We start from the raw sequence: 21003 nt of genomic DNA on the forward strand, positions 1-21003 counted from the left end.
CACCCTAGATAAGTTCAATTCATCAGGACCAGATGGATTACATCCCAAGGTACTGAAGGAACTGGCAGATGTGATCTCAGAACCAATGAACTATATTTTTCAAAGATCCTGGAGCACTGGGGAACTACCAGAGGACTGGAAAAGAGCTGATGTAGTTCCCAACTTCAAAAAAGGGAAAAAAATAGATCCAGGAAACTACAGACCTATCAGCCTGACCTCAATACCTGGGAAGATTCTGGAAAAGATAATCAAACAACAAATCAGCGAACACCTAGAGGCAAACAAAGTCATTTCTAAAAGCCAACATGGATTTGTCAAAAACAGATCATGCCAGACAAATCTTATTGCATTCTTTGACAAAGTGACAAAATTAGTGGACCAGAGGAATGCCGTGGATATAATTTACTTGGACTTCGGTAAGGCATTTGATAAAGTAGACCACAATCTACTACTTGATAAGATAGAAAAATGTGGGTTAGACAGCATCACCACCAGATAGATTCATAGCTGGCTGACCGGCCATACTCAGCGTATGGTCCTCAATGGAACTGCATCTACATGGAGGGAAGTGTGCAGTGGAGTGCCCCAGGGCTCTGTTTTGGGCCCAGTGCTCTTCAACATCTCCATTAATGATTTGGATGAGGGGATAATACTTTAATAATTTAATTTAATAATTTAATTTGTATACCGCCCTTCTCCCAAAGGACTCAGGGCGGTGAACAGGGCAATACATAATAAAAACAGGATACAAAAATTAAAAAGTGATTAAACAACTATGCCCGTAGTAATTGATACATATTAAAAATTAAAACTAATTATAAAAAACCCAACCCCATCCCGTCAGACCAGGCCAGCTTGTTCAAAAAAGGTTTTGAGATCGCGCCGGAAGGAGCGAAGGTCGGGGGCCATCCGGAGCTCGACCGGTAAGCGGTTCCATAGGTCTGGCGCGCCCACAGAGAATGCTCTCCCCCTGGGGGCCACCAATCGGCATTCTTTGATCGGAGGCACCCTGAGGAGGCCCTCTCTGTGGGAGCGCACTGGACGGAGGGAAGTTGACGCCGGCCGCAGGTGTTGCCGTAGGTAATCCGGACCCATGCCATGAAGGGCTTTGTAAGTCATCACTAACACCTTGAACCTAGGATAGATGGGGAACTTATCAAATTTGCAGATGACACCAAGCTGACAGGAATAGCCAACACTGCAGAAGTTAGGCTTAAGATACAGAAGTATCTTGACAGACTTGATCATTGGGCACTATCTAACAAAATGAAAATCAATGGTGAAAAATAAGATTCTACATTTAGGCAAGAAAAATCAAATGCACAGGTACAGTATAGGGGGACATCTTGCTCAATAGTACTAACTGTGAGAGGGATATTGTAGTCTTAGTGGACAATCATTTAAATATGAGCCAGCAGTATGCTGCAGTTGACAAAAAAGCAACACAGTGCTAGGCTGCATTAACAGAGGGATAGAATCAAGATCACGTGAAGTGTTAATACCACTTTATAATGCTTTGGTAAGGCCACACTTGGAATACTGCATCCAGTTTTGGTCACCACAATGTAAAAAAGATGTTGAGACTCTAGAAAGGGTACAGAGAAGAGCAACAAAGATGATAAGAGGACAGGAGGCTAAAACATATAAGGAACGGTTGCTGGAATTGGGTATGTGTAGTTTAATGAAGAGAAGGACGAGGGGGGACATGATAGCAGTGTTCCAATATCTCAGGGGCTGCCACAAAGAAGAGGGAGTCAAGCTATTCTCCAAAGTACCCGAAGGGAGGACAAGAAGCAATGGGTGGGAACTAATCAAAGAAAGAAGCAGCCTAGAATTAAGGAGAAATTTCCTGACAGTTAGACAATTAATCGGTGGAACAACCTGCCTCCAGAAACTGAATGCTCCAACACTGGAAGTTTTAAAGAAGAGACTGGACAACCATTTGTCTGAAATTGTATAGGGTTTCCTGCCTGAGCAGGGGGTTGGACTAGATGACCTCCAAGTTTCCTTCCAACTTTGTTGTTGTTGTTGCTGCTGCTGTTGTTGTTATCCTGCAACAATTCTGGTAAAATACCAGAATGGAGATTTCTAACAAGACACAACAAGAAGGCTTTCAAAAGAAGAAATGACCCTCTTAAACAAAGTTTGTTCCCCAAATACCCAAAGGTTGCATAAGGACTGGATGAGATGGTGGAAAAGCAGTAGGAGATCTGAAAAGAGTATCACATTGGGACTGGCTACACTTTTTTTGGAAGTCAACAAAATGAATGGGAACTATAGTACCTAAGCCATCAAACAAAATGTGCTTTATAAGCTTCCTGCCTTGATTCTTCTGGAACTCAGACCTATCTTGCCAAAAAGACTTGGATTTAGGCATGTATACAAGGAAGAGGAATTAATGCGTAAAGATTTTAGCTCAGAAGGAAAGCAAAATTGTAAATCCACATTGCTTTCTGTGTGTTCTGGGTACTGAGATAAATAAGAGCAACAAAGAATACTGGAGGAATTTGAAAGACTTCTTTGTAAGATCCTTTTTGTCATAATCTGAGTGGGGATATGTCCTCATGTTTTCCCAGTTTTAATTCACCCCTTGGACTGCATATTGTTTAGATAAATAAATAATCACTTGCCTATTCATGAGTGGAAATTAAGATTGGTGACCTTGTATACAAAAATATAGAAAATAAGAAGAAATGTTATCTTTTCCCCATTTCAAGGTCATTAACCTAAGTTGGTGCAGAATTAAATTTGTACGGTGCTGGTGGAAGCAGGCAAAGATGCTTTCAGTTGAGATGGGGAAAGGGGATTATTCCAGCTGTGTCATGGGGGAGGCAGTTATTGTTTTCCATAGCTTTCTAGGATGGTTCTGGAATGGCTGAGTTAGTATGAGCAAGTTGAGATAAAACAAGGTCATTGGACTGCAGAATAAAAACTAGCCAGACTTTTGGTCTGTGACATGAGCTTACTGCTTATAGTCATCATTCTGAATACAGTTGGCAACACTCATGCTTTCCACATTTCCAGGACTTTGTGCTTTTGAAAATAAGAATTTTGGGATCCAAATCCTAAATGAGAGACAGGAAACTGTCTCTCTAATTAAGCTATCATTCTCAGCAGCACCAATCAACATGGTCAGCATGGAGAGATGATGGGAGTTGAAGTTCAATAACTATCTGTGGCCTTTCATGTTCTGTCACTATCTCAAATAAAATGACAAACTGTTATCTAATACACTTGAAAGAAAAGCTACACACATCAACAGGACATTAAGGACCAGCATTTCAGAGTGACTGTTACACGGAAAGTCAGAATGTCTTAATTGTTAGAGCTATTTTTTATTTTTAAATGTGGTCTAGATGCTTTCAAAAATTATGTAGATAGTGATTATGCAGCTGGAGAACACCAGAATAGACTGGTAGACTTAGACTTTAATTTTACAACAAATGGACAGACTTAACCATATTTTCAACTAGGAAACTGTGATTATCTTAGATTAAGCCAAGTCCAAAATGCTAGAGAATTTCTGGAAGACTGGCATTCTGACAAATTGGCCATCATTAATACATAGGCATAAACAACATCTACATACTGTGCAAAAGAAACAATCAACAAGCCAAAAAGGGAACAAAAAGATAAAACACATCCAAATGAACATAAATTAACACCAACATTAACATCAGACTAACAATCAAGAGGGACGCAGTGGCTCAGTGGGTTAGGATGCTGAGCTTGTCGATCAGAAGGTCAGCAGTTTGGCAGGTCGAATCCCGAGTGCCGCGTAACAGAGTGAGCGCCTGTTACTCGTCCCAGCTTCTGCCAGCCTAGCAGTTCGAAAGCACGTAAAAAAAAAATGCAAGTAGAAAAATAGGGACCACTATGGTGGGAAGGTAACAGCGTTCCATGCACCTTTGGCATCTAGTCATGCCAGCCACATGGCCACAGAGATGTCCTTGGACAAGCGCTGGCTCTTCGGCTTTGAAATGGAGATGAGCACCAGCCCCTAGAGTCGGAAACAACTAGCATGCATGTGCGGGGGAACCTTTACCTTTAACAATCAAGAAGTAAAAGGTAAACTAAGTCAAATCCGATTCTAGGGGTGGTGCGCATTCCATTTTTTAGCCGAGGGAGCCAGGGTTGTCCAAGGACACTTCTGTGGTCATGTGGCCAGCATTACTATATGCCGAGGCACACAGAACACTGTTACCTTCCCACCAAAGTGGTACCTATTTATCTACTCACATTTGCATGTTTTCGAACGGCTAGGTGGGCAAGAGTAAACAATACCCCAATCAAGAAACTGCAAAGCAAGCTAACGATAAATAACCTCCAAGAACACCCCCATCAACACTGACAGGTCAAACCACTAAAATTGAGAACAAAATTGAGAACAAACCCCACTCCTTACTAGCACTGATGATGTTACCTAGTTTGGGTAATGAAGTGTTTGCAAGAAAACAACCAAGATCAGAGAGCACCAAGGACCCCTCAGACTAGACCAAAAAGTTTTTTTTAAAAAAAAAACCCTTCCTGAAGAAGGCAGGGGAAAATTAGGTCCATATTATTGCTGAAAACCTTCAGGGATGGCTCAGTGAAGTCACCTGGAAATTTGTTGGACAGGATGGCATTGCATGTTTTCCTGGACATCAGGAAAGAGTATAATACAATATGATAAATAAATGGTATACACATGGACTATCTTGTAATAAATAGCAGCTGAGCATGCTTGCTGGCTTCTCCATTTACAACTTGGGTTATGGATTACAGATGCCTTTTCTGCCTAACTGATGTTTCTATATTTATGCCAGGCCTTAGGCTTAGAGTGTTCCAGTCAGCTCAGTCTGTTTTCACTAATAGATATCTAATGTGACATTGGTAACAAGCTATATTAAGATGACATCTAGTCTCATGAAATGTTATCCATTAACAACAAAAAGTCAGCACTCTATAAGAAACCTTGTGGAACTGCCTTATTAGGCTATTTCCTAGTTCCATCTCCATGAACATGGATACTCAAAGGAAACCTCCTGATCTCCAGAGACCCTCATGATACTGCTTTTATCACCAGATATGTTGCCATCTATAAGAGGCAGGATTTTTTCCCCTGATGGATTCATTTGCATGTCACCCTCCTCCAGAGAAACTCTTGTACAATGCTCATTCTTGTGAGCTCTTAGCAGATTACATAAGGCTGCAAAACCTGCTTCTAACATTTAGACTGTAAATCTTTTGGCACAAATAATTATACCTGTTATTGTTTAAGTACAGATTCCTGTATAATCAGGCTCGAAACCTGTAGGTCTCTAGAATATTTGTGTTTCAACTCCTACACGTTGCAGTCAGCCTGATCACGAGTCAGGGATTATGAAAGTTGTAATTCAACAACTTCTGTAGAAATATAGGTTTTCCTCTCTTTCCTTTTGGACACTCTCCAAATAACAACTCTATTAATCATGATAAGCAGAATCCCATGGAAATAGTATTAGTTTTATGTCTTCTGATCAGAAGAAGAAAGAAGAGAAAGAAACTTACATTTTGGCTTGATAAGAAAAGAAAAACAACTACATCTGTATTGGACATAATCTAGGCCAAATTAATGCCCAGTATAAATCCAGGAATTTAATCAAGAACAACTCCTGTTCACTCAGAAAGTGAGTCATAATCAAACCATCCAATTAATTAAACTGTGGACCTGGCTAAAGTAAATATGAATAATTACCACCAGATCACTGGTAGGTAAATTATGCTGATTTTGAAAAAAATGCATATTTGAAGAAAACCAAGAGAAGGCAATAGCAACGGATTCAGGTGTCCATCTTTCCATCTATAACAGTTATTTCTCAACTTCAGCAACTTTAAGATGCATGTATTTCAACTTGAGAATGTATTTTGTACAGTAACGGAAAAGGAGCTTTTCTTTTTAATGTTAGAAGTGGCTCTTTCTATATTAACATGCTCCTTTTAAGTGGAGTACTGCAAACCATTTCAAGAAAGGGCAAAGGTTCCCCTTCAGATATTTATAACTCCAGTACTCATGAAACCTACTAGGGATGATTGGAGTACTGCCCTCCCATAGTACAAGTCTAGTTTACAACGAACGTTTTAAGCAATTCGGAATATTTTAAGCTATCTGGAATCTTGCACGTGTAACTTGCAAGTGTTGACCTATTTGCCATGTCTGCCAAATTCAGCATCTGCAAGGTGGTTCCATGATGGCTAGGATCATACAATGCACTAATTAAAATCAACTATACTTTAGTGTGAATCTATCCAGTATGCTGGATACAGCTAATATAAACTTCTATCACTTTTTTTAAAGAGCTGAGGATGAATGATGGTTCTTCCTGAACAAGGTTATCCTGCAGATACCGAGGTGGCAAGCCATCTAGATTAAAAGCAGCACTTTGAATTATTCTTACATGCCAACAGGTGGACTTCTATATTCTGCACTAACTGAAATTTCTAGGTTGTTTTCAATATGAAATCTGCATACAGGGTATTACATTGGTCCATATGAAAAGTGATGAAGGCATGGTTAACCATCACCAGCATCTCAAGCTCCAGAAAAGGTTGCCACTCACAATAATTTTCCTCCAAAAATATGCCTGGTTTTTTATTGCTGGCAAAAATGCATCATCAAATTCAGATGACTACAAAATTAAGCTAATAACTAAACTTTCTTTTGACATACTGATTTGAAAATAAACAAGTAGGTTCCCATTCAAATGTTAACTAAACAAATTTCTCTATCTTGTTGAGCCCACAACCCAAAGTTTTCATAGCAAGTAAGGCTGGACTATTATGTACCAAAGTCTAAGATTTCTGAAAAATATAAATGTAAGAAAGCCTGGTATGAAGGACAAATATGCTCTTGCTTTCTAAAAAGCAAATACATTTGTTAATAAGAATTAAATATGTAATTATCTCGCTTTGTCTCCAGAATGTTATGGGCTGATCAAGACAGTATGTTCTGCTTATAACCTCCCCATATTTTTGTACAGCTTTTTCACCTTTTTTTCTTTTATATCCCCCCGCAACAATTAAAGAGGAAAGGAAAACTGCAGCAGAATCTTTTCAGATTTGCAAAATTATGTGCCCGCCATAAGGAAATTTCATTCTACCCAATTCCCAACTGAAGATTTGTCAAATTGTGCCATACGTTATCATGATCATAAATGAGGCCCATCATTTTCAAAACTATATTTTGCCAATTATTTTCAAGAGTTGTTAGGAAAATGATTAGATGAAAGATGGTTTAGAAATATGAGGAAAACACTGTAGAAATTCATGTATTTGCTGCAATTAATTGTGGTTGAGAAACATGAGGAAAACACTGTAGAAATTCATGTATTTGCTGCAATTAATTGTGGTTTGTGTGACTAAGGATAAATAGCAATAGCACTTAGACTTATATACCCACTTAACAGTGCTTTACAGCCCTCTCTAAAATGTTTACAGAGTCAGCATATTGTCCCCAACAATCTGGGTCCTCATTTTACCCACCTAAGAAGGATGGAAGGCTGAGTCAACCTTGAACCAGTGAGACTCAAACTGCCAAACTCCTGGCAGCCAGGAGTCAGCAGAAGTAGCCCGCAGTACTGCATTCTAACCACTGCACCACCAGGGCTCTTAAAACCAGTCATCTGTTATAATAAAACAAGCATAGACATAGACATAGACAAAAACATAAAATAGAATATAACAGAAACAAGAATGATACAAAGAGCATTGGATAAAAACTTAAATCATAGCAGTCTAATCAGAAGGTCTGTCAGTAGGAAATCAGCATGCGATACCAATATTTGAAAATGAAAGCAGACATTTTTAACAGCTAAACTTTCCTACCAATAGTACTGTTCCATGTAATTTAACTTCCTGTAATAATATGTCGCAATGTATGGTTGTGAAAGTTGGACCATAAGAAAGGCTGAGCACCAAAGAATTGAGGCCTTTGAACTATGGTGCTGGAGAAGACTCCTGCGAGTCCCTTGGACTGCCAGGCATTCAAACTAGTCAGTCCTAGAGGAGATCAACCCTGACTGCTCTTTAGAAGGCCAGATCCTGAAGTTGAAACTCAAATACTTTGGCCACCTAATGAGAAGGAAGGACTCACTGGAGAAGAGCCTAATGCTGGGAAAGGTTGAGGGCAAGAGAAGAAGGGGACAACAGAGAATGAGGTGGCTGGATGGAGTCACTGAAGCTGTAGGCTTGAGCTTAAATGGAGTCCAGAAGACGGTAGAGGACAGGAAGGCCTGGAGGAACGTTGTCCATGGGGTCTCGATGGGTCAGACACGACTTTGCAACTAACAACAACAACAATAATAATAATAATATGTTATGTTTAGTTAGTTCAGGATTATAACACAGAACTAAATTCCATTGCTGAACTGGGATGCAATTCTGCATGGTGGAAAGAGCCGTATTTGTATCTAAAGCAGGCATGTCCAACCCACATACGGCCCTGGACAGCTAGTAATGCACAAGATCATACCCTTTACCATTATGTGATATATATATATATATATATACACACACACACACACACACACACACACACATATACACACACACACACACACACACATATATATACACACACACACACACACACACACACACACACACACTATATATATATATATATATATATATATATATATATATATATATATATATATATATGTGTGTGTGTGTGTGTGTGTGTGTGTGTGTGTGTGTGTGTGGCCCGGGCCAACCAAAAGGTAGGATATCCATAAGGATTCAGATACAAATGAAATATGACTCTTGATGGTATCTAGCCTGTATTTTGAGAAAAGCAAATCAAAGCAAGAAGTTCCTTTCTTTTGATCAATGAACAAACTGATCTCTGCACCCTGTGCTCTCAAAGACATCTGCATGCACAGGCAGCATTAGTCACATTTGTGTGAAATTTCATCCTGTTGAAATCTGGTCAGTTGATTTATTACATGTTTATTTTTAATTTTCTTAATGATCAGCTGAGTTTTCAACAATAATATTTGTATTAAGCTGTTTATTGCTTATGCATTTCTTTTAAAAGACTATTTTCCTGATTATTATTTTAGATTATAGGTTTATGCTGCAGTGAATACATTTTTTATTAAAACAAATGGACCAATTCAAAAACATTACCTAATTTATTGCTAAATATACATTCAAAAGCATGCAAATACGCTTGAATAGAATCACTTTGGTGGGAAGGTAACAATGGTGTTCCATGTGCCTCGGCATATAGACATACCGACCACATGACTATGGAAGCATCTTCAGACAATGCTGGTTCCCTTGGCTAGGAAAGGGAGATAAGCACCACCCCCTAGAGTTGCACATGACTGCTCAGGGGAAACTTTTATCTCTCTTTTTAAAAAAATACATGCTAAGGATGATGCTGGATTCAGTGTGAACTTTGCTTCTAAATGGTTGTAAAACATCTTTTAATCCGATGTACATTATAAATGGGTTTACCTCCAATTTTAAAATAGAACCAATACACACAAATATTAATCCCCATAAGAAAATATAACAAATACACTCCAAGGAACAAATTCAGCAATTTATGGCAGGTTATACCTGATAGAAATTCTTGACTTTCAAATATATACCTTGTTAGACATGTCACACAAAACTCACCCAGAATTTGGAAACACCCAATTTCCACACCAAGAGAGGTATGCAAATCTGCGTGGGAAGCTCCAACATTATTGTTCCCAGATCAGAAAGATATTATAATGCATGCAATAATTACTCAACCCAAAATCACATATACAAACAAAATACAAGTATTTGGAGAGGGTGTGTCATAAAGTATTAGAGTATACTGAGGGTTCTTGCTCACAAACATGCCCTGGTAACCGCTTTTTCTGCCATAACTAAGACAGCCTCTTTCTTCTCCCAGCAAAATTTAGCCCTAAATGTGCTCCAGTACATTTCAGTGAATTCAGTGGCTGCTGATGTGGTTCAAGAACTTAGATCTGTCCAGGTGGCACACAAGTTTAATAAATTATTATGGTTCATCACACAGTCAGCCGGATATTTAGGCTGAATTTGGCATTTTTGTATGCCTATTGAGAAGGACTTGGGATGAGCAGATGTGGATGGTATTATAGATATTGTTACACAATGTAAGTGGTTGCAAGTAAAGCTGCCTTTTGCAATTGACTAATGGTGAATTTATCAATGCTGATGGTGTTCCAGTGGTACTCTAGTTGTTTTGGGATTGCACCTATTATTATTTTATTATTGTGGTTCATCGCACAGTCAGCCAGATATTTAGGCTGGATTTGGCACTTTTATCCACTTATTGAGTCCTTCCCAAGGACCTGGGATACGCAGATGTCATTTCTAGGGAGAGTGGTTGGCAGCTGACTTCCAGGCAACTGATGAAAGAGAACATAAAGTCGCAGATCCACCATTCCCTTTCTTTAACTGGTTTGGTGTCTGCTTTCTCTTGTAATAATAATAATAATAATAATAATAATAATAATAATAATAATAATAATAATAATAATAATAATAATAATAATAATAATAATAAGAAGAAGAAGAAGAAGAAGAAGAAGAAGAAGAAGAAGAAGAAGAAGAAGAAGAAGAAGAAGAAGAAGAAGAAGAAGAAGAAGTTGTTGGAAGGGACCTTGGAGGTCATCTAGTCCAACCCCCTGCTAAGGCAGGAAACCCTATACCATTTCAGACAAATGGCTGTCCAGTCTCTTCTTAAAAACTTCCAGTGTTGGAGCATTCACCGCTTATGAAGGCAGGTTGTTCCACTGCTTAATTGTTCTAACTCAGGAAGTTTCTCCTTAGTTCTAGGTTGCTTCTCTCCTTGACTAGTTTCCATTCCATCTTCTTTGTGGCGGCCCCTGAGATATTGGAACACTGCTATCATGTCACCCCTCTGTTCTGTACCAGCCTGCTACCGGCCTTGCAGAAAAGGCAACCCCTTTACAGACGGCAAGAGGCTGGAATACGTCTGCCAAATTTATTACAAAAACAAACAAGACACGAACCAAGATACCAGAGCTTTGAAACACTATCTGAGCGGTTGCTTTCAGCAAACCAGCCCTCCCCACACAAGTCCTTTATAAAGAGTTCAGGGCGTGGCTTCTCTCTCCCTCCTTCCGAGAAGCCCCATTGCCTTCCTCTGTTTACTCCTACTTGACTGCCTCCTGCGTCGGGCGTCCTTGAACAGGGCCAGCTGTGGGTCATCTTCATCCACGCTGTCAGGCTCACACAGCTGGGTCTCCACCAGGTGGGAGGGGCCTGGCTGGGGGCTCTGCGGAGCCTCAAAGCCATCATCAGCAAGTTCTTCAACACCCCCCTCCTCCCCCTCATCTGAGTCATCCGACCCAACTGCCGAACCCACAGGCTGACCCTGAATCACAACACCCTCACCCTTCTCTTCATTAAACTACACATACCCAATTCCAGCAACCGTTCCCTATATGTTTTAGCCTCCAGTCCCCCAATCATCTTTGTTGCTCTTCTCTGTACTCTTTCTAGAGTCTCAACATCTTTTTTACATCGTGGTGACCAAAACTGGATGCAGTATTCCAGGTGTGGCCTTACCAAGGCATTGTAAAGTGGTATTAGTACTTCACTTGATCTTGATTCTATTCCTCTGTTAATGCAGCCTAGCACTGTGTTGGCTTTTTTGGCAGCTGCAGCACACTGCTGGCTCATATTTAAGTGATTGTCCACTAGGACTCAGATCCCTCTCACAGTTACTACTATCGAGCAAGGTACCACCTATACTATACCTGTGCATTTGATTTTTCCTGCCTAAATGCAGAACCTTACTTTTTTCACTATTGAATTTCATTTTGTTAGATAGTGCCCAGTGTTCGAGTCTGTCCAGATCCTCCTGTATCTTAAGCCTATCTTCTGGAGTATTGGCTATTCCTGCCAGCTTGGTGTCATCTGCAAATTTGATGAGTTCCCCATCTATCCCCTCATCCAAATCGTTGATGAAGATGTTGAAGAGCACTGGGCCCAGAACAGAGCCCTGGGGCACCCCACTACACACTTCCTTCCATGTAGATGCAGTTCCATTGAGGACCATACGCTGAGTACGGCCTGTCAGCCAGCTACGAATCCATCTGGTGGTGATGCTATCTAACCCACCTTTTTCTATCTTATCAAGTAGTAGGTTGTGATCTACTTTATCAAATGCCTTACTGAAATCCAAGTAAATTAAATCTACAGCATTCCCCTGGTCCACTAGTTTTGTCACTTGGTCAAAGAACGCAATCAGGTTTGCCTGGCACCATCTGTTTTTGACAAACCCATGCTGGCTTTTAGTGATAACCAGTACCGAAAACAAAACAAAAATTCTGAGAACTTTGATGAGTAAGTTTCTTGGAAGGAGGGTCAAGCTAACCACACAAGAACTCCAGGGAAGGCTTTTTTTTTACTTTTACACGGGTCCCCCATTTATAAGCCATTTGCAGGGGTCTTCAAACTTGGCCCTTTTATGACTTGTGGACTTCAACTCCCAGAATTCCTCAGCCAGCAAAGCTGGCTGAGGAATTCTGGGAGTTGAAGTCCACAAGTCATAAAAGGGCCAAGTTTGAAGACCCCTTGCATTACGGCAACAAGATTCAGGAATATTTTGTGAGACGAAAGGGGAGAAAGCCCAGCTCTCTAGTGCCCTTGTCCTCGTTTTGGAAACAGCTACTAGACTTATCCATGGGAGAGCCGATTCACAACAGGCGCGCAAGGGCAGCACCTTTGGAGGCGTCCTTGTTTGTGGCAGGAGAGGGGGTCGGCAAGGCTCACGCTAGGAATTTTCCCGTCGGCTCAAAGCCTGGTGGAGAGACAGACAGCACGTTGTTGTTGTTAGCTGCGAAGTCGTGTCCGACCCATCGCGACCCTATGGACAACATTCCTCCAGGCCTTCCTGTCCTCTACCATCTTCTGGAGTCCATTTAAGCTCATGCCTACTGCTTCAGTGACTCCATCCAGCCACCTCATTCTCTGTCGTCCCCTTCTTCTATTGCCCTCGATCTTTCCCAGCATTAGGCTCTTCTCCAGTGAGTCCTTCCTTCTCATCACGTTAAGGCAGCCAATTGGAGCAGCCCTCCGGAGGGGAGGAAGAGCCCTCAGGGGCCGGCCCTCTGATCCCCCGCGGGAAGCCCCATCAGCCTTGCCTCCTTCGCACCCTCCTCCCCTTTTAGGGTCAATAGCACGAGCCGCCTCGCTTCCAAGACTTACAAATAGCCCGGAAACTTTCTTGGAACTTTGCCTCCCGCTGACGACAACAATCGCTCCGGGGCCCCATCCTCTCCTCTCAGCCAATGGGAAGCTGGGGGGGGGAGGACCCGCGGAGACCAATCCTGAGGCTCTGGACAGTTCCCCGGTCCTGACCGACCTTCACCGGACGGGAGCAGGGAGGGCATAAAAGAGCCCGGAGGAGGCAATTGGAGTTTGGCCGCCGCCGCCGCCGCCGCTGCTGCTACTGAGCCAGACGGCTGAGCGGCGACGGCTGCTGCGGTTCCTGCCCGCTGCTTCTCCCTTGGCTGCTTCCTCCGAAAAGGAGCGGCGGTCGCGTTCGGTGCAGCCGGGAGCCCAGCACAGCCGCTCTTCTTCCGCAGGGGGAGGAGAGAGAGCGCAGGCAGCGGAGGAGCGCACGGGGGCGGGGAAAGAGCCGCGGCTGCCGGACTCCCTCCGGTGCGTAGCGCGCGGCCGCAGCCGGAGGAAAGCAGCGAGCGGGGCAGCGGCTCATTCATTGCTGCAGCCAGCCAGCCAGCCAGCCCCGCAGGAAGAGCCGGCACAACCCGCAGGCGAATCCCGCCTGGCTGCATTCTTTGCGGCCGAAAGAAGGGCTTTGATCCCGCTTCCCCCTTCGCTCCGGCCGGGTCGGTGAATGCCAGATCTAACCCCCAGGGCGGTTCGAAAAGCCAACAGGCTGGCTGGGAGTTTTGGGGTGGAGACGTGTGAGGTAAGAGCTCTGGGGCATCTGGCGAGAGAAAAGGAAGATGGAGAGCGGGAGAAGGCAGGCAGGCAGGTCGGCCGGCGAGGTCGGGGTTCGTGGCAAAGACGGGTCGTGCCGGAATTGCGTCTGCTGCTTGGGAAGACTGAGGGCGAAGCCGAGAATGGTGGTCTTCGGGGCACAGCGGTTTTGAAATGAGTTCCGCCCATTCTCCCTTCAAATCTTGAAAGATGAACCGCCAACCCCAAATAAATGCATGTGTTTTTTTTATGCCGTAAGAAACACCGCTGGGGAGAAAGGCTGCTCGGGAGGGATGATTCATGTTTGGAAGGGAAGGCTGGGGGAGAATTTTGGAGGAGCCGGGTACTCCCCAAGTGTGAGTGAGAGAGCAGCCTTGCAGAGAGGAAGTTGTGGACACAAAAACTAGCACTATAACTGGCCTCCCCTGAGCCTCCCAACATTGTTCCTCCCCCTTCCTTGTCTTGTTACAAGCTGTTGCCTGGCAAGAGAGGAGAGTGGAAGATGAAGGCCAGTGAGGGGAAAGCAGGTCAACTGGTAACTGCCTCTGGAGCCCTCAAGGGTGCAAGGTTTGGAGGACATTCCCTTGCTGGTTCCATGGGGTGCAGCGGGATGAAGGTCATGCTAACTCAAACGGGGAGGACAAAGAAGGGGTGATCCAAGGACAAGATAGGGTACACCTTGGAACTTTAAGACAAGTGGCTTTTAAGTCCCAGAATTCCCCAGCTGGCTGGGAGTTGAAGTCCATACATTTTAATGTGGCCAAAACTGAGACACACTGGTACAGTTAGATTGGCCTGAAAGTGTCTTGGGCCACATATGAAACCCCAAATTATATATTCAAAGTGTCTTGGGCCACATATGAAACCCCAAATTATATATTCAGAGTAGGTACCAGCCAAGATGAACCAAACCCTGATGTGGGGATCACTGGGGACTCCACTCGTAAAGCAAGTCACCGAAAGGGATTGGGATTTGCATGGTGGTATTCAATTGGCCTTCTTCAAATTGCAACTTGGTTGGGAGGTCAGTCTTGTTACTTTGCTGCTGGGCCAGATCTTCACGGCCCTTTGCCCTTGAAAAGGAAGCAAACATCACACCTTCCTGAGCCAAAGTGCAGGTACCCTAAAACCCTTCTGCTAGTGCAGGGGTAGGCAACCTCAGCTCTTTTATGACTCATGGACTACAACTCCCAGAATTCTGAGAGTTGAAGTCCATGAGTCATAAAAGAGCCGAGGTTGCCTACCCCTGTGCTAGTGTAAACAAAACAAAAGGCTGAACTGGCTAGCAGAGTTAATTTATCTCAGATCCATCAATAGGAAAGAGAAGCTGCAGTGTTAATTATGTACTTGGAAATCCCTGTGTGACAACCCTGATGAGTATGCTGATTGGGAGTCGGGTGAGCGTTCAAGGGCTACAGAAATGCTCCATTCCTTGCCTAGGACAACTAACAACTCAAAGACAATAAAGTGAGGAAGTCATTCTGTTGCATGTGTTGCAAAATTGGGGTGAATGGGGATAGAAAAGCTTATACTGCAGCTCCAGGGAGACATAAACACCATATTTAGCAGCCCATTTCTGGAACTCTTTGGATTCTGATAAAATTCCCCAGCACAGTTATTTTTCAATGCCTGATCTGCTGCTTGTGGCTCAATTTGATATTGAGGAGTGAAATAGCCCCATCATTTAAGGATGCAAAACCTCTTGGTCGTGAATGTGCTAAGTCAAATATGTACATATTGCATTTGGTTTTAGATGAAGAGTCACAAACAGCCCAGTTAAATAAAACACAGACTGCATAGATCTCTAAAATGGTATTGTCTATTTCCTTTATCATACTTAATAATATAAAGGGACTGACAGTGAATTTGTTAGCGTCCAGGTGCCTTGTAAAAACTAGATCTGCAAATTTCCGTCCCATCTGTCTTGTGGGAAAATGGATTCAACCTGGGTTAGATTTAAGATACTTAGTTCAGTGACAAAGTTCTCACTCCTTTCTTATTTTTAAGGACAGGGGACCGGGGAATTAATCACTAAACAAAGCTAGTGTTACAAGGGGTGATAACCACAGAAAGAAATGTCTACAGTATTTGGAAATTAGGGTAAAGATTATCCAGCTGAGCTGAGCGATATTAGGGGTGTTGAATAAGCTGATAACCAGATATGTTTATTGTTTGATAGAGGGTGGGGGGAAGAAGAAGCAGAAAAATACATTTATGCTAGGGGAAGCTGCCCAAAAAATCCTTATCAAGTCATAAAAAGGTCCGTTGAATGTTGAGGAACATAGGTAAAAATTGTGGAAGATCTCAAGGGTACTACTACTGTTTTTGTTCCCTAACCCCTCAGAAATAGTTTAACACTGATCCATCCATGACTGACCTGTCTTCACTTGACTTTAAAGGCTGGGAAAAGTACTGTGCCAGCTTAACCTTCTACAAATTATGCAACAGCAAAAATCCCATCTACACAAAAGGGATAGAAGCAAAAGAAAAACATCAGAAGCCTGACACCTTTCATACAACAGCTGATCTTGGAGAAGAGGCTACTGACAAGAATAACAATACCACAAACTTGTCAGTCCCCCCCCTCCCCCAGCTTTTTTGTTTGAGCAAAATGCAAAGCCTTCAAACTCTTATAGAATCTGACATTTGGTAACTAGCAGAGTTCCTTCCAGTGGTGGGATTCAGCCAGTTCGCACCACTTCGGCAGAACCGGTAGCTAATGCTTTGTTGCCCAGATCCAGAATGGACTTCTGGAAGCAGCATCCACACAGAGAACCGGTTGTTCACATATTTGTATCCCACCACTGGTTCCTTCCAATGAGAAAATGGAGCCTTAGAGTTTCAAAACAAAACATCTCACTTCATGCCAATTTTAACTACACTATTATTGAAGCTGGGACAGCCAGATCAGGAACTCTTTTCAAAGAGTGGTGGAAATCTTGGATGGCAGTGCCTGCAGTTCCCATAAATATGGGGAGGCTTCAGATTCAGGCAGAGTTCTTTCCCATCGTCTTCAAGCAGTTTTTATCAACTACCTCACAATACGGGTAGTCCTAGACCAGGGGTAGGCAACCTTGGCTCTTTTATGACTCATGGACTATGCTGACTCAGGAATTCCGGGAGTTGAAGTCCATGAGTCATAAAAGAGCCGAGGTTGCCTACCCATGTCCTAGACGTATGACCACAATTGGGCCCAGGTTTTTGTTGCTAGGCAAGACATTTGTTATGTGAGTTTTGCCCTGTTTTATGACCTTCGTTGCCATAGTTGTTAGTGAATCACTGCAGTTGTTAAGTTAGTAACGTGGTTAAGTGAATCTGGCTTCCCCATTGACTTTGCTTGTCAGAAGGTTGCAAAGATTGATCATATAACCCCAGGATACTGCAATCATCATAAATATGAACCAGTTATCAACCATATAGTATTCAGATCACTTAACCATAGGGATGCTGCAATGTGTGAAAAACAATCCTAAGCCACTTTTCCCAGGGTCCTTATAACTTTGAACAGTCGCTAAATGAATGGTTGTAAATTGAGGACCGCCTGTACCTTGATGAACCTTGAATGGTAGACAAAGACATAAAAGGACATTGCTTTTGGGAGGAGTAGTTTCTAAACAATTCCTTTTCTCTTAAAGCCTTCCTTCGTCTTCTTGAATCTTCATGAGAAAAATATCTGATCGCCGAGAAGGGAGCCCTTCTCTGTGAATTTGACTTCAAGGATGCCCTGGAACGTCAAATGGTTGAATAACTGCAACAGCCACAGCTCCCAATCACAGAAACAATGCAAGAAATCCTCTTTTGCTTTCTACCAAGCTGTGAGAGACCAGCTACCAGTGTGGCTCTTGGAAGACATGAGGCGCATGGAGGCTTTCCACTGGCAAGAAGGAGGCAAAGTCAGCACATACTCACCTTCAGAGGCACTGCTCTATGCCCTGGTACACAACCACCAGCCTTATGCCCGATATTTACTGAGCCAATTTCCTAAAAGTGCCCTGGCAATACCCAGCCTTCATTTCAGCTGCTGCCACTCTTCAGCTCCTCACTTAGCTATGGCTGTCCGTTACAATCGTATCCATGTCCTTGTAGAGATTCTGAAGGCCATCAAAAACTTTCCAGTAAGCGACCGAGCTACCTATTTGGACCGCCGAGGTTGCAGTCGAGTAGAAGGTGGCAAAACAGCTCTTCATGTGGCTTGTGAACTGACAAGGCCAGAGTGTTTGATTTTGTTGTTGGGACACGGAGCCTCGCCTTGCCTTCGTGATTGTGCTGGGAACACACCTTTAGACCTCCTTCTACAACAAATTTGGGAGAGTCCAACATCAAATCTCTGCACCAAGCTTCTCCTTCTGGACTCACTCTTGCTCTTTATGCCTCCAGGCTTCCACTTCGCCATGAAACAGCAGCTGCAGGAAGATCAGCAACCATGGCAGGGCCTTCTGGGCGATAGCCGATATCAGTGGTTGGCTGGTTTTGCCCCTTTCTCTCTCTTTGTTAGATCCATGCAAGTTTTAATTGGGAGCATTTCACCTGAACATTTCCCAGAGGCTCTGGATGGTCTACCTTTGCCGCACTTTCTGAAACCTTTGGATTTGAAGTTGAAGGGCTAAGGTTATAAGCTAGAGACCCCTTCTCTCACTCCCTCTCTTCCTCACTTTTCGGTTGCTGCTTGTGTGATGAAAATAGGTTGTGTGGAGAACCCATGTGCTGAAAATGAAATCTGTGTGGGAGAAGGAGAAACACTTGTTTTAATTAGAGACTTTTTTCCAAAGATTTTAATATGTTGTGTTTTATTTAACTATTGCTCAGTCGGAGATAGTGGAACACCTAGAGTGTATTCTAAAAATAAATTTCATTTTATGGCAGGATGCACAGCTTAAGCTTAACTTGGGCATGCGAAATTGTAGACTGAATTAGCATTTTAGGCCAAAAGCTAAACCGAGCAATGAAACAGTAGCTTTTGTAAACCACATTCAGTAGATCAACAGTAAATAATGTACCAGCAGGATACTGACTTTACTGCAAAAAAAAAACCTGGACCCAGGTATGCTAACCCAGTCAGCAAAAGATGGTTTGGAATATGTCCAGTTTTTCAAACCTTTTCTTTGTCAACATCAAATTACTTGCCACAGGATTATTTATAATTTAAACAAACACAACACAACCAGAGTTTGAAATGTTGGTTTAAGCTATTACCTCTTATTACCTCTTATGTCCAACCAATGTGAAAAGGGACAAAAAATCTTATTTTTTTATAAAACAGCTATTAGATATTAGAAAGAATTGAACTATTAGCCAACTGTCTCCCCCCACCCCCTCATTATTTTTTCATGGCAATATATTGCAAGAGTCAATTTCTTAAAAGAATTGTTATTTTCTCTGCCACCAATTGTTCACTTTTATTTAAAAATATACATATCCAAGAGGAGGTCAAATCAGCTAAACATTAAACACATAGCAATCTCCATTGGTCTTAATAAGAACAATCGTAGTGGAATAATATAAGCAGTAACTATTTCAGTAGGAAGTAGTGAAAACTGAAAAAAACATTCAAAGTCAAAAAAATATGTTTGCAGTCATTCAAAAATTATTAGAGATCAGAAGGAAGGTTGATGAAGGTGAGAGTCAAGAACCAAGATGTAATAATGTAAAGCTTCACATACGTTTGTTGCAATTGTTCTCTTCAGAGTGATTTCTCATCTGTCTGTCTTGCTGTCTATCTATTAGATTTGTAGAGCCACCCAGCTCACATAGTGACTCTTTGTTTCATGAACTTTGTTAAGAACATGGGGATGTAAATATTAGCCCACTGAACACTGAATGCAGTACACATCTGCTGGTTATTCTTACTGACTGGTCATATCTCATCGCAAAATGGTCAAGAAGGACGAGAATAAGGTGCAAAAGAGGGTCAAATTGTGCACTAACGATCACCAAGATTCATTTACAAAATCGATGCAGTATTAGTACAGAAGGATTAGACTGAATCTCTCCCCTCTATACACAGTTGTTGGCTGAAATGCAAACACTATTTTAATTCAGTCCTTTACTTTAGGGGCACAGAGCCTGGTGGCTCTAAACTGTAGTGGCTAGGATGATGAGACCTGGACTGCAAAGACACAAGGCTAAGTTCCTAGTCATTTACTACAGGTGTCCCCAACCCAGGGGCTGTGGACCGGTACCGGGCCGTGGCATGCTAGTAACCAGTCTGCACAAACAAGCAAAGCCCCATCTGTGGGATGCAGGCAGCACACAAAACCACACACTCTCTGGTCCGTGGAAAAACCTTTCTCCATAGAATCAGTCCCTGGTGCCCAAAAGGCTGGAGACCTCTGATTTACTAGATCATTTTAGCCTACTCTTATTCAGCCCACTCTATGTCTTATGACTCTGGTAGGGATAAAATGAGAGGAGATTCTAATACATATAACTCTGAGCTCCCAGAGTGAAGCTAGGCTATTAATGCAATGAATCAATACTGAGAACAGGAGACATGCAATTTTGACCTCTAAGGGAAAGAAACAAAATGGAATGTGGGTGGTGGAGTTGGAGGAGAGCCCCTGGTCTCGCTCAGAATCCTTTGTCCTGCTTAGGTTAGATATCTAGAGTTGGAAGGGTGCATTTAGGTCATCCGTTTCAGGTTCCTTCTCCTTGCACTCCAGATACATGGCTGTGTAGCACCTGCCTGAATGTAACCAATATAACCAATCCATCACCAATAAAATACAGTAGTATTTTATTCTACTGTTACATTTCTTTTATAATTTGAATTACCCCGTGCATGCACATATGTACAATATTTAGTTGAAGAAATCTGCTTTCCTATCATTTAAGTCTATTATTCCATGTGTGGCAAAATGTTGGAGAATAGGTCTAGACCAGGGGTAGGCAACCTCGGCTCTTTTATGACTCATGGACTTCAACTCCCAGAATTCCTGAGTCAGCATGGCTGGCTCAGGAATTCTGGGAGTTGAAGTCCATGAGTCATGAAAGAGCCGAGGTTGCCTATCCCTGGTCTAGACCTTCCTACAGATCTTTGAAAAGTCC

At 42.5% G+C, this 21003-nt stretch overlaps 1 protein-coding gene across 3 annotated transcripts; it reads left to right on the top strand.

Annotated features, from left to right (window-relative positions):
- Positions 1-13387: 13387 nt before the first annotated feature.
- Positions 13388-18824, top strand: ANKRD9 (ankyrin repeat domain 9). Of its 3 annotated transcripts, none has more exons than XM_081323757.1 (2): positions 13388-13677; positions 17595-18824. In XM_081323757.1, the coding sequence occupies exon 2, from the start codon at positions 17679-17681 to the stop codon at positions 18564-18566; it is 888 nt and encodes a 295-aa protein (XP_081179883.1). In that variant the 5' UTR covers positions 13388-13677; positions 17595-17678; the 3' UTR covers positions 18567-18824. The 3 variants fall into 3 exon arrangements, with proteins under 3 accessions (XP_081179883.1, XP_081179881.1, XP_081179882.1); XM_081323755.1 differs by having other exon boundaries at positions 13389-13948; XM_081323756.1 differs by lacking the exon at positions 13388-13677 and adding an exon at positions 15185-15426.
- The last annotated feature ends 2179 nt before the right edge of the window (positions 18825-21003 follow it).

Source organism: Vipera berus (genome assembly GCF_964194415.1).
Source record: "Vipera berus genome assembly, chromosome: 1".
Lineage (NCBI taxonomy): Eukaryota > Metazoa > Chordata > Lepidosauria > Squamata > Viperidae > Vipera > Vipera berus.

Bases quoted from the DNA above. Each gene is read 5' to 3' on its own strand.
- ANKRD9 (XM_081323757.1), top strand. From the start codon at position 17,679: ATGCCCTGGAACGTCAAATGGTTGAATAACTGCAACAGCCACAGCTCC.